The sequence below is a fragment of the Lepisma saccharinum genome, chromosome 18, assembly GCF_977018435.1.
Source record: "Lepisma saccharinum chromosome 18, izLepSacc3.1, whole genome shotgun sequence".
Taxonomy (NCBI): domain Eukaryota; kingdom Metazoa; phylum Arthropoda; class Insecta; order Zygentoma; family Lepismatidae; genus Lepisma; species Lepisma saccharinum.
The window spans coordinates 17,834,992-17,847,709 of record NC_139246.1 but is presented as its reverse complement, the minus strand read 5'-3'; the positions used below and the strand labels follow the sequence as shown (position 1 = coordinate 17,847,709).

Genomic DNA, 12,718 nt, shown 5'->3' with positions numbered 1-12,718 from the left:
AATATCCGATGGCGGCGATTAGGAGGAGCAAGGGGGGAAGTTCCCCCGCACATTTTGCTACTTGTTGCACCCGCAGTATGGCCTCTTAATGCTACCAAAGAAGTAAACTGTCCTTGCCCAAAGGTTTTGGCACCTGATAGCCGGTATTGAAAACATTCAGATACATTTGTCAGTTGTAATAACCTTGTAAGCCAAGAAGAGTGGTCATTAACCCCCAAGTTTCAGTCAAAATCTCATATGATGAAAATAATATGATCAGGAACATGGGTTTAAACACAATTTTTATCAGTATCAGTGGAGTAGGTATGAGCCTTGTATTTTTGCACTTGAAGGACAAAATGTGATTAGAATGTATGGCTGCGCACACACAAACACTTCCTTGAAGTAATTGTGTCCATCGGAGACAAAGAAGTAGAACAAGATGTGAGAATAGATTAGAAAAGGAAGAGGGAAGATACCAAACACACACACACACATACATGTGATGTGTTGTGCATGGCAGTTAAGAGAAGCATTTGAAGAATGGAACGAGAGAAAGTGAAAGGGAGAAAGATGTAACAAACTTTGAAAGAATGATATAAGAAGGTATTATGGAGTAAAACAGAAAAGATGAAAAGGAAAGGGAAAACAGAAGGGAACTCGGGAGTGTTAGAGAGAAGGGGATACATATGCATGCATGTCGTACATATATGTGTCTTACATGCATATATATATATTTACATTTATATCTGCCCACCCTAATCTATCAATATACAACTTCTGCCCAACCGGTCGAAAATTTCTGGCGCCGCCCCTGCATGTTGGGAGACGATGATAGTGTTTTAAGAAATGTGTTTAGCCTTTTGCAAAGAGCGGGCCTCTTACATTGTTTCTGACGAAGTTTTTAGTCTCTCCTTTCATTTTTAGGTGATTTTGGGGCAAGAGGGGCATTGCCCCCAACTGTTTGCCACTTTTGGCCCCGCACTATGCTAAACCTTATCTACGAGGGAAGGTGAGCTCTCTTGTCCCACCCTCCAGTTTTGGCACCTTGCCCCCCTAGTTTTGGAACCCAATCGCCGCCACTGATGTGTTGTGTATGTCCCATTACAATCTTGCAGTTATAACCTTTTCAAGGGACTCTTACAACCACTTTTTAAGGTAAGTGTTTTATATAGATAAGAGGATTATCCTCGTACACATTGAAGGGTGCAAGATGGTCACATGTGCAGATACACCCAAAAGTTTTAACTCATTCATTCTATTTTCTGAGTAGCGAATAAAAATAGCAACCTGATCCGCAGAATAGCGTGAAAGGAGATTCTTGTGTTCTTTGAATATATCATTGATCATGGTGTGCCATCTGTAAAATATAGGATCTCTCATCGCCGTCTCTGTGGCACCCATCACACTGCCTTCTTCCTGTAACAAGAAAGGTGTCGTTGTAGTATTACAGCGTTTGAATTAAGGCTAATGTCAATGACGAAGCTTCAGAACTTTCCGGCTTCCAAATCAATTTTCAAGTTTGACATATGTATACTGCTATTAGGATTACTTCTACAGAAATTAACTTGACAATGAAAATATTTATGTGCACAAAACGTTGGTTTTTTTCCTGGTTTTGAAATTATTACAGCACTATTAATATTTTGTTCACGATAAAGACTTAAACACATGTTCTGATCTTCGTTAAACCACACATTTCAGTTAGAACGCCAACCAGCCAATGTTGGTCACTTCAGAAGTATCGGAATAATTATGATCATTCATTAATACAATTCTTAAATTTACTGCAAATTTTCCTTTGTATAAAAAATTAAATACGCATCTTAGGAATATAGTCTTGCACATTTACATATTGAAAATAATCATACTTATTCAATTTTTCATTAACTTCATGGTGTGAAAAATTGCACAAGTTACACAGGGATGTTTTCCTGAAGCTTGACACGTCCTTTCCCATTGTACTAATATTTATTGTTCTTTCCTAAATACCTATCTCGTTTTACAAATGTTTATTGTTGTTAATATTAATCTATGTTATTAATTTTGTAATTCTTGTTGTATTTAATATTTAAAGATATCACTGATAATGTCAGGATAGTGACTGACCTTTATGTACATATCTTGTATGAGCTGTTCCCGTGGGAATTACGATTGTCTTTTGTCTTTACTTTTAGTTCGGGCTTTGAGTTTTAAAGAGTGGTCAAGTTGAATTGTAAGAAGCTGTTATTTCTTTGAGTGAAATGGATTTTATACACATAAGTATTTCTTTTTCTAAGAAGTAAAATATACCTCTTTTCTCTTAGTGAAAACTTGACTTTGATTTTTATTTGACCAACGAACAAACAAGAAATATTATCATCCAATATCCTGAGAGGCATCACCTGAATGCTACGAGCCTTCATGTGATCATTTTTATTGTGTTTTAGTTAAATAATCATGACAATCTTTTGACTGAAAGAACGTGTCAAGCTCCAAAAAATATAAACACACAGAGTGGAACCTCGATTTTACGTTTTTCCGGGGGACCAACATGAAGAAAAGTAAAGGCAGGAAATTTATTAATCTGGAAAAACTTTACATTACCCTCTCGTATTGGGCCATAAGGATTGAATGTATAATACCTAGGGAGCCGATTTTTATGTAAAAAAAAATTCTGCTGCTTAGAAGTCAGCCAAACTCGGTAGGAGTGCCGACCATATCGCTGCAATGCAATCTGCGAAGTATTAAATCACAAAAAGAACATAATTTCATCTTTAGCACAAAAAACACAAATTCATTGGGAGAGAACATAAAATGTATATATTTTAGACATGACAGACAAAATAAAATTTTCGAATTCTTTGCGTAAACGCACATTTTGGAGTCAATGCATAAAATAGACAAAGCATACGATAAATTGGTAGATTACCATCCTATTCGGCACTCCACAACAAATAACATAGAATATATCATCATCTCGTTATCGAAGTTTTTGGGTTTGATTCCTGGCTTAGACATACGTCTCGGAATCCCTTCATCAATTTTATGTAATCATCATTCATCCTCATCGCCGTGATTAGCTCAATGTTGTATAAAAATACAAGTGTTAATATGCTGTTCAACTACTTCTTCTTCTTCTTCTTTTTTTTTGTCCCTGTCAGCATTATCTTGTCGACTTTGGACATCGTTATTGTTGTTTTTTTTAATTTCTTTTAATGTTTTCTTCTAAAGTTGGCAGTTAGTCTCACAAATTAATCGGAATCACAAATATTTAACAATTATTATAAATAATTCACTTTTTTTTGTCCATTTTGCTGTTTCTTAAAAATCACTTTATATTTCAAGTCTACATTTTCGAGAATATGCATACAGCATCCATATTAATGAAGGGGATAAATCTGTTAAAATGGATGATAGTGATATTGGAAATGGAATTTTTAAACGTTGAAAACCTTTGTAGAGTATGATTTGTTGTACTGAATAGATTGGACATTCTAGAATTAAATGTTGAGCATCAGGATTATTATTGCCACATTTACAATTTTCTTGAGTTTTAATTTTTATTTTTGCTAAATGTGCTGGTGTACGTACGTGTCCTGTTCTTAATCTATTAATAAAAACTATGACTTGCCGTGGGAGTGTGTATGAATTGAACCAAGGGACTTTAGATTTAAATTCTGCAATCCATCTATATGTGTTGCCCACAAACTTAAATTGATCTTTGCACCATTCATTCCATTGTTCCATAAGTTTGATTTTTACTCGTGGTAATAAATCAGTATACATTAACCTATTGAAACTTATGAGTTGTAAATCTCTGGCCTGTTTAGCGTATATGTCCACTCTATCATTTCCTACATTAATATCATGTGCTTTGACATAACTGAATTGTATGTCAATGTTTCTTTTGCAAGCAAGTTGAATTTGTTGAATAATTAAAATAATAAGATATGATTGGTGACATAATTTGGGATAGGATGTAGATAATGCTTGAAGAACACTCAGCGAATCTGTAAGGAGAAGAATTTTTTTAAAGTCTTCCGCTATTCCATATTGTAAGGCTTTGTATGGGATAGGATGTAAGAGAGTGAAAGTATTAGATCGAAGTTCTGGAAATAAGTAATGACAGTATACAAGGAAATATGAGGTGGTATGAGGATTTATTACATCGGCTTCAGCCCATTGTTCAACTAACCAAATATCTGTAGTCCGGATCGTGAACGAAAGCCAGTGCAACATGTCCATTGTTGTGAAAGTCTCCGTAGAAGTCTATGTTCAGGGACAACACCGGGCTGGCTTCCACTAGGTTTCCTATCAGATCTATCCCGTTTTCCTCAGTCAGTTTCACCTGCTTACCACTTTTCTGAAAGGAAGAAAGTAATATTATAATTTCTACCATAGTTTTACTTCATAGATTTTATTTACTTTGCAGATTGCACTGTGTGCGGTACATCTTCGTTCCGTTTCATTCCACGCTTGTCTGAAAGTCCTATCTCTTTAATCATGTTTCAAGTTCCCTTCATCCATGCCATATTTGGTCTTCCTCAGGGTCCGAAATGGAAAATTTTACCCAACGGAACGCTTTACCGTCGTTAACATGAAGTTTTCTTTTTCTTTCTTTCGTGTCTGAACTACTACATCGACGAGAGTAACTACTAAAGCTAAAGTCATTAAAACAGTCCAATCAAGGTCACGCCGCTCACCTACAGTGTTGCCAATACGCAACAATTTCAACCGACGAAATCATCCGCATACGTCATAGCGCGAAGTGTCGACCGAACAGCTTAGAAGAAGTGTGGCAACCCTGGAGGGCCAGAGGTGTGGAGGAGGCAAGGGGAAGCTTTGACCTTGACTGGACTGTTTTCATGGAGAGATCAACAGCAAAATGGCGCGCTGTATTACAATTAATAATACTTAATACTAAAATATTTACATAATCAGCTTTTCGACTTCGACACTCCCCTTTGGAAAATTTTCTGCAATCGCCCATGAAAACACCATTCAAAATATTGTAGTTCTATTCACAAATAATCGTGCGTTCATGTAGCTACGCAAACACGCACACATCTTCGTTCAAATAAGACATTATTAGTTTATATTCTCACCCATTAAAAGATGCAGGTACAGTTTGATCCATGAGTATTACCGTGCAAATTGTCCATGACTATTTTCATTAATTTTTCTCTTACATCCTGTGTGTTTTTAAGCGATGGGTTTTTATGTATGCTGGTGCAGACGTCGTCAACAGCTTGTTTTGAGTTTTCTTTTAATTCGTGAAGCTCTTATTGTTTCAAATAGAGTGCACGAACATGGTGATGGACAATTTGTACTGTAATACTAATGGATCCACTGTACATATGACATAATGTTGGGTACCGCTAGAAAAAAGCATTGTGTGTGTTTATATACTATAATACCTAATTGAATTTAAAATGAAATAAATATCTAGGAATTCGTGATAATTTTGTTTCGTTGTGAACCAATAAACGCCATACTTACATCCGTCAATGCTCCCTGTCGAATGGAGGTGAGGATTCTCTCTCTCCATTGGTTGAGATCGTTAATTGTGAAAGTTAACATGTCGTTGGGACGATTGATATTCTGAGGAAACAAGAACAAAAATATTAACAATACATAGTAAATAGTACGCCGTAATTCAAAAGGGGGAATTGTTTTAGGAATTCACCACAGATAGATAAACTATGCAACGGATAGTGGAAGTTCTGATGCCGATAGAACGGCCAAACTCTCCAAGTTTTGTGGGGAATCGCAAGGGCTCATAGTTACCATGGATTGCCGTTAGGAGGCAGTAGTAGCAAATATGGCTCTAAGTAAAGGTGAGAATACGCAAGAATCTTGTCCATTATGACTTGGGCCCGGAAGTTGACTACCTAAAAATCTAAAGAAAAGAATATTTATAGAATGACGTTAAAATTATTTCAAAATGACCTAAACATTTTGAAGAATTACCTAAAAATTACTTTCACTCTTAAAATGAAAGGTTTTTTTTTCATAAATTACAAGAGATTAGTTGAATAATTCGATAAAACCCGTTGTTCGGTGGTTTAAGCTACCGAAGATAAAGGGGGAAACGCAATTAAATGCTACTGTACTTTTTTTCCTTCAAGGTTACATAAAATACACCAAAAGTTTTTTTTTTCTTTTCTTTTTTTTCTGTATTAGTCATTCACCTGCTTTGAGTGCGCCTTTCAAGCTACACTAAGTGGTCAGCATCTGAATATATGCCGTCAAACGGGCTAACTTCGTCTTTGAGGGTAACTTCGTCATGAGACCGATAGATGTCGGTAGGAGCCACATGCTGGTGGAACAAAGGGAGTGTGAAGCCACACGCGTGCAGTTGTGGAGCGGAAATCAAGGGAGGAAGTGTGTTGTGTGCAAGTGCATTGTGCTTTGGCGCTGTTTGCGGCATTTTCTCGTGCACGATGCCAAGGACAAATAAGAAGGTCGTTTGTGGTCGGAAATATGAGAACTATAGCTCCGATCAGGTGCAGGAGGCTTTACGACTGATCGGAAAGGGAAAAATGGTCGCGGAAGCGTGACGATCTTACATCTTCATGGGGGTAATTTTGACCTGCTAGGAACGTAAGCAGAGATGACGAAGTTAACTCATTTGCTGGGGTAACTTCGTCACGAAAATTCTGACGTATTTGCCCCCCCTAATATTTTGGAATGTCTTTGGTATACCTTCAGTACATTTATAAAGGACAAAGTGTTCCTCGCGTATAATTTTCGTGTTACTCGCCCCATTTGACAGTAGTTGTGTTTCACGTATATAAGATTATATATTATTTTTATACAATGCCTAATTTTGCTTTAAAAGCACAAAAAACAGCCATAATAGTGGTCTGCAAGGGAACTTGAAAGTAATAGGCTTCACTCTTCACTAGACGAGTGTCGGACATAAGCTCACCGGCAAAAAGCTCACCGGACATAAGCTCACTGCCAGTCTTATATTACAAGTGCGGACAAAAGCGCACCAATAGCGAACATAAGCTCACTTACATATAAAACATATAATTTTATTTATAATTATTTTATTTACATTTTTATATAAAATTATATATTTACACGATTCCGATATCCTTGTTTTATTGCGATTTCATCATGTTATGTATTCATTTTGGAGCGATTTTATATATTTCTGATATTACTACGACCCAAAATTTTAAGTATGTTTGCCTAACCTAACCTAACCTTACCGTGAATGGTTTGTGGGGCTATGCGTGAATGGTTTGTGGGGCAATGCGTAAATGGTTTGTGGGACTACGCGTGCATGAATCGTTGGGCTACCGGTGCATCGTTCTAGGGGGCTTAAGGCTGATTGCGACCAGGCACCCTCAAGAGATTCAAGAGATACCCTCCTCTGTTTCTTAAGGAAATGTGCAATCTGCACGGAGCTACTCTTAACGGAGAAGAGAGGAGAAACAACTTATGTGAAGGCTGGGGAATAAAAATATTGTAGTATTTATTACATTAATTATTATTTTATAATACAATTGCATTATTTGTAGTGAGCTTATGTTCGATGAGCTTTTGCATTAATATAGGTGAGCTTATGTCCGGTGAGCTTCTTGCCGGTGAGAATTTTGCCAGTGATCTTATGTCCGCGACCCTCACTAGACACTAAGGTATTATTCATGAAGCATTGAATATAATATATAATTAACCAATGAAACAATCAATATATTAAGCATATATAATATTATTCTATCCGTTCTCTCTGTCCGTAGGAGTGCATCAATCATATGAACTGTCAGTATTGCAGACATAGTTAGAACTTCAGCACCATTGTTGAGTGATTCGACTATTTAAAATAGCTGATAAAATTCTTACTCTTTACTCTTTCTTTTTTCCATTTTCTTTTTGAATTACAGTCAAATTCATATATTAACATTTTGTTCATAATAGTGTATAATTCATTCCTACGGATAAAGAGCTAGAAGGCGCTGAGAGCCAAACTGTCTAATCAATCTAAAATGCATAAATCAGCTTACACTTAACAACTAGAATTAGGCGACCACTCTTCTCCAAGACATAAAAAATTGACAATAAATCCAGCGGGTAAGATCCCTATTTGATCCGTAATTTCTTGTCATATATTTGAGTTTTTTAAATGCTATTTGACTTGATATTAATGCCATTATCCAGTTTTTGCTTCAGTTCGACGTATCATGTTTTGAAAAAGCTTTTCTAGCATTGCGGGACAAAGGTCTCTATCTAAATATGTTTTCCAAACGTTTCCAATCTGAAATAGTGACACGACATGGAGCTAACCTCTGCACTAGTAGTTAATTCGCCACTGCTTTGATTTAGAACTTGTCTAGGCATGCAGAACAAGTAGCTCCTATGTATTTTTCATAATAATAATAATGATAGCATACGGATTGTTCCTCTTGTGGAAAGGCCAAAAACATGTCAGAGTGTAAGGGGTGATCATTTCTGAACACACCCAACTGTCAACCTCACTTCCCCATATGCACATATCCATCAAGGACTGCATTTTCGCAGACATGTTCGTGATTGTCATTTCATCACATCACTATTCATTTTCATCTTCGCGATTATTAAGAAGTGACAGAAAGTTAAGTAACATAAAGCAACTGAATCCATCAAAAAATTTTGTCAAAGTTTGCCTCTAAGTCTATTTCTTAGATAGACTAGGAGGGACTAGTTCAGATCGTTACTAGTAGGTAGGGACGTGAAGTTTTCGTTTTAACGATAAAACCGAAAAGTTGAGGAAAGGAAAATAAAGTGTTTAAAATGTATTTGGGTAGGTAATGGAGGCAAGTTTTTGGTGTGCCGGAATGGCGAAATAACGTGAATTATGCCATTTTTCAGAATAACACAGAATTTTACACTGTGACGCGAAAAACGCCACGAAATATGCTATATAAACTGTGGATAACACTTCCTATGTTCAAAAAGCGCTGTACCGGAAGCGCTGTTACATCTGTGATTTGTAGTCTAGCTGGTGTTAGTTCGATTCAAAAGAGATTGTCACGCTTCATTTATTGCAGTTTGGCACAGACATGACTGACAGTCCTGAAATATAATTCGCTCGGGGGGATCTTCCCAGAAGGGAAATTTCGTAGGAAGTAGGAAATTTTGAGGGAGAAGCATCAGTTATGTTGCAGGGTAAGGGAACCTGTATGTGCGTGTACACAAAACGGTATTTTGAGGTCGCAGAGGGATTTTTTGGCATTGTTATGTAAATGTGATGTAGCCTATATGATTGCGTTCAAAGATTTGGATGTTATCATTCAATAAACATTTTATATTTAATGGCTGATGAGACGAAATAGTTTTTCAAATGGAAGACATTTTGTCATTTCTCACAAAGGTAAGCCACAATTTTGTGTAATTAAAACTAAAACTTGTCTCAATTTTCCAGAACTAAGACAATGTGAAAATATTAAGCATAGAAGGAACACTAAAAATTCATGGGGAAAAAACCTAGTTTTTACATTAATAACACCGAATTTTGCTCTAAACACCATGTAACACCGAATTGGAGTAAAAAATAACATCGAAATTTAGGGGAAAATAGAACTAAAACTTCACGTCCCTACTAATAGGCTATCAAAGAGAAACCTTGGAAATGGAGTAGCTTGAATTCTACTTTATATATATATATATATATATATATATATATATATATATATATATAAACACTTTAAAATCCACTTCCGTTGCTGAACGGAAAGGTTCCCAGCCATCTTGCCAATTACTTGTCGTAACTGGCAACTGAACTGAAGTTAAAGAAAAACAAATGAATGGCAACAAGCACTAATCATGACAGATCCAGATACAAAAAGTTCCATCAGATTATCTGTAATACTTTGTCTGTTATTAACATTCAAATAGTGTAAACCCCTTTGTGGAACACTCTGTATATATACGAGATTATGAAGAAAACTTATCTCGCTCGACAAATCTAAGCAAAATCAACGTACCCTGAGAATCATGTTGTTGGGTCTTGAAGGCCAGGTCCTGCTCGCTCTCAAATTGTCTAGTTTAGGAAAATAGGCCTCGGGGACCGGACTGGAGAAGTCTCTCAGGGGCTCAGTGCGCCTAAGGTTGTTACACATGCGAGCGGTATTGTACCTGCAAAGAAATGCAATAACTTTTTCAGCATTGTGGAAAAATTTAAGTCAGTACTAGCAAGAATAAAAATCACAAGATAAGAAAAACAAAATTTTCAAATGGGAGAGGTAGAAATCACAGGGGAAAAAACAATGGTGAATGCAAATCCCTCATAAAATGAATCCCGATTACAATTTTTGTCTTTGAGCAACTTTTAATTCTAAGGTTAAATAAGAATTTCACGCTTGGCAAAGAAAATCTCATCAAAGAAGACCATGAAATTAGTAGTTTAATCGTAAAACTATAATTTTTATTTTACTTTATAAAAGGTAATAATTGTAGATAAGCAACTGCTTTACTATTTCTAAAGTTCTGTGTATGGTAAATGTTTATTTTTATTTTTTTGTTTTATTTTATTTTATTCTTTATGCTGCTGCGGCAAAAGAGAGACATTTATAGCAAACATTTAAATCTATATTTACAATTGTAGGGTAAAGTTAGTTTAAATAAGGCTAAAACAGAACCACTAAAGTGTAAGCGAAAATTAGATCCCAGGACTTCGGTTCTTGTCGGAACATTTCTGCTTGAAACTGAGTTGTCAAGCAGCAATGTATCACGCTCACGCAGCACAGTTACTGATTCACGATCGGTTAACTACTTCGGATACATCACGGTCGCATAATTTCGGAGCTAATCGGCAGCTCTCGCCACAAACGCGAAGGTTTACGAAGATTACCGATTAACATTATTTTAAATCTTGTTTGTTGTATAGAAAGGTATTACCTGGCTAGAATCTGCTGGTGCATGTAGTAGAAGAGCTCTCCACGCCTATCCTTGTTGACTACGTTCTCCGGACCCATGAAGGGATAAACTAGATGCCAGTGCCAGTGGTGGAGATTGATCCCAATGTCTTCCCTAAAGTAGGCCACGCGCTGTTCGGGCTCCACCTCCGCGGCTGTACGATTAATAGGCATCTCTATAGGATCCTAGAATATGATTATAGATATAGAGTATAAATCTTATCCAGATATTAGGAGATACACATATATACCGTTGAATAGCATTCACGATTTTGATTTCAGAACAGACAATCTGAATGCGAGTACAGAGTTGAGAGAAGAACTTTAGAATGTACTTACATGTTGAAGAACCGATGTTACCGATAACTACAAATTTAACATTGCCTGTATTGTTGTGTGATGGGAAGAACGTCAGTAACTTGTTACAGTGTTCAGAAAGTTACTTTTTGTAAGTAACTGAGTTACTGGATTCAAAGAGTAACTGAGTTAGAGTTACTGATTTTAAAAAGTAATTCAGTTACAGTTACTGGTAGTTTAAATGTAACTGTAAGTTACCTTTCAGTTAGGTTTATAGTTACTTTCTGCTGGAAATTTTCCTTCAAACAAATTATACGCAATCAATGATCATTAATTGTAATACAATATGTATACGAAGACTTACACATGTTTTATTTATGTTTCCGGTACATACTACGTTTATAAGTCTTCATATAACCAAAATGATTATCGAGGTTTCATAGTTGTTTTATTTCCCTTGTGGGGTACAATGACAAAGCTTATGTGGGAGTGAACAACAACTCAAGAAGTTTACAAAGTGTACCTTATAAATGTTCAATGTGAGCACCTTTCGTGACATGGCACACATCCATCTGGTCGTCCAATGCTTCCCAAACACTTTCGTTCGATACACTAATTGGACGTCCAGAACTCTTCCCTTTGCAGATACATCCAGTTGTTTGAAACTTATGAAATCATCGACGAATGTTGTTATCGGACGGAGAATCACTTCTAAATTTTGGTCGAAAAGCTCGCTGAACTGAAACAGCAGAACTACACATTGCTGACACAAAAGGACTTCTGCGCGAGAGTTGCCATATTGTAATACACCTACGTCACTGTGATTGATGGGAAACAAATGATAAACGCTCAGAGTAGCAAACTTCCACAGCCGTTCTTATCGTACATGCACGATATAAATATTCACCTTCGTCTGTTGCAATATACCAACTACTTGAAACCCCGATAATCATTTTGGGACACGGTGTATCATCAGCATATTGAGTTTTTGGTTATCATGGAAACAAGGCTTAATGTTTTTTTTTTCATTTATGCTCTTTACACGGTGGAATTTTGAGTGTAGCAAAAATAGTCAAGGGAAATGATGCCATCCAAAGCGGAATCTTAGTCTCGGTGTCTTGTAACTACTCACCCTTCTGCCTGTCTCTGTGACCCTGGCCACCTCCAGGGCCCGAGGAAAGACGGACGACTCCAGGAAGTGATCAGGGAAGGATTCTGCCAGCGGCGGGATCTGTATCCCGTGGGTGTCCGGCCTATGCAGGAGGGACACGGAGAGGCAGTAGTTGAAGAGCTGAGGGTTGAGTCTGTCCCTGCAGAAGCAGGCGGCCGACAGCAGGTCGTCCTCGTTCCTCATGCCTTAAAGGAGAAAGGACTTCCAATAAAATACATTGATAGGCGGTACTTGATCACCAACAAAATGGTCTGTAACGATAAGACAAATTATACGTACCAAACGTGGACATCGCTAGGACGTTTTTTAGAGGATGGGTTCAGGTTCTCGATATAAAATTGGTTAAGTAATAATAATAATTATAACACTGATTATAATTATATCC

The 12,718-nt window shown here is 36.8% G+C and overlaps 1 protein-coding gene across 1 annotated transcript in view; it reads right to left on the bottom strand.

Annotated features, from left to right (window-relative positions):
* The window catches only part of LOC146002428 (phenoloxidase subunit 1-like), a 38,078-nt gene that overhangs the window by 10,290 nt on the left and 15,070 nt on the right, over positions 1-12,718 (bottom strand). Inside the window, exons 4-9 of the mRNA XM_083140253.1 lie at positions 12,295-12,518; positions 10,849-11,051; positions 9,936-10,086; positions 5,461-5,562; positions 4,157-4,324; positions 1,270-1,398 (exon numbers count right to left, since the gene is read on the bottom strand). Coding sequence (XP_082996379.1) covers positions 1,270-1,398; positions 4,157-4,324; positions 5,461-5,562; positions 9,936-10,086; positions 10,849-11,051; positions 12,295-12,518 — 977 coding nt within the window. The remainder of the gene's footprint in view (positions 1-1,269; positions 1,399-4,156; positions 4,325-5,460; positions 5,563-9,935; positions 10,087-10,848; positions 11,052-12,294; positions 12,519-12,718) is intronic.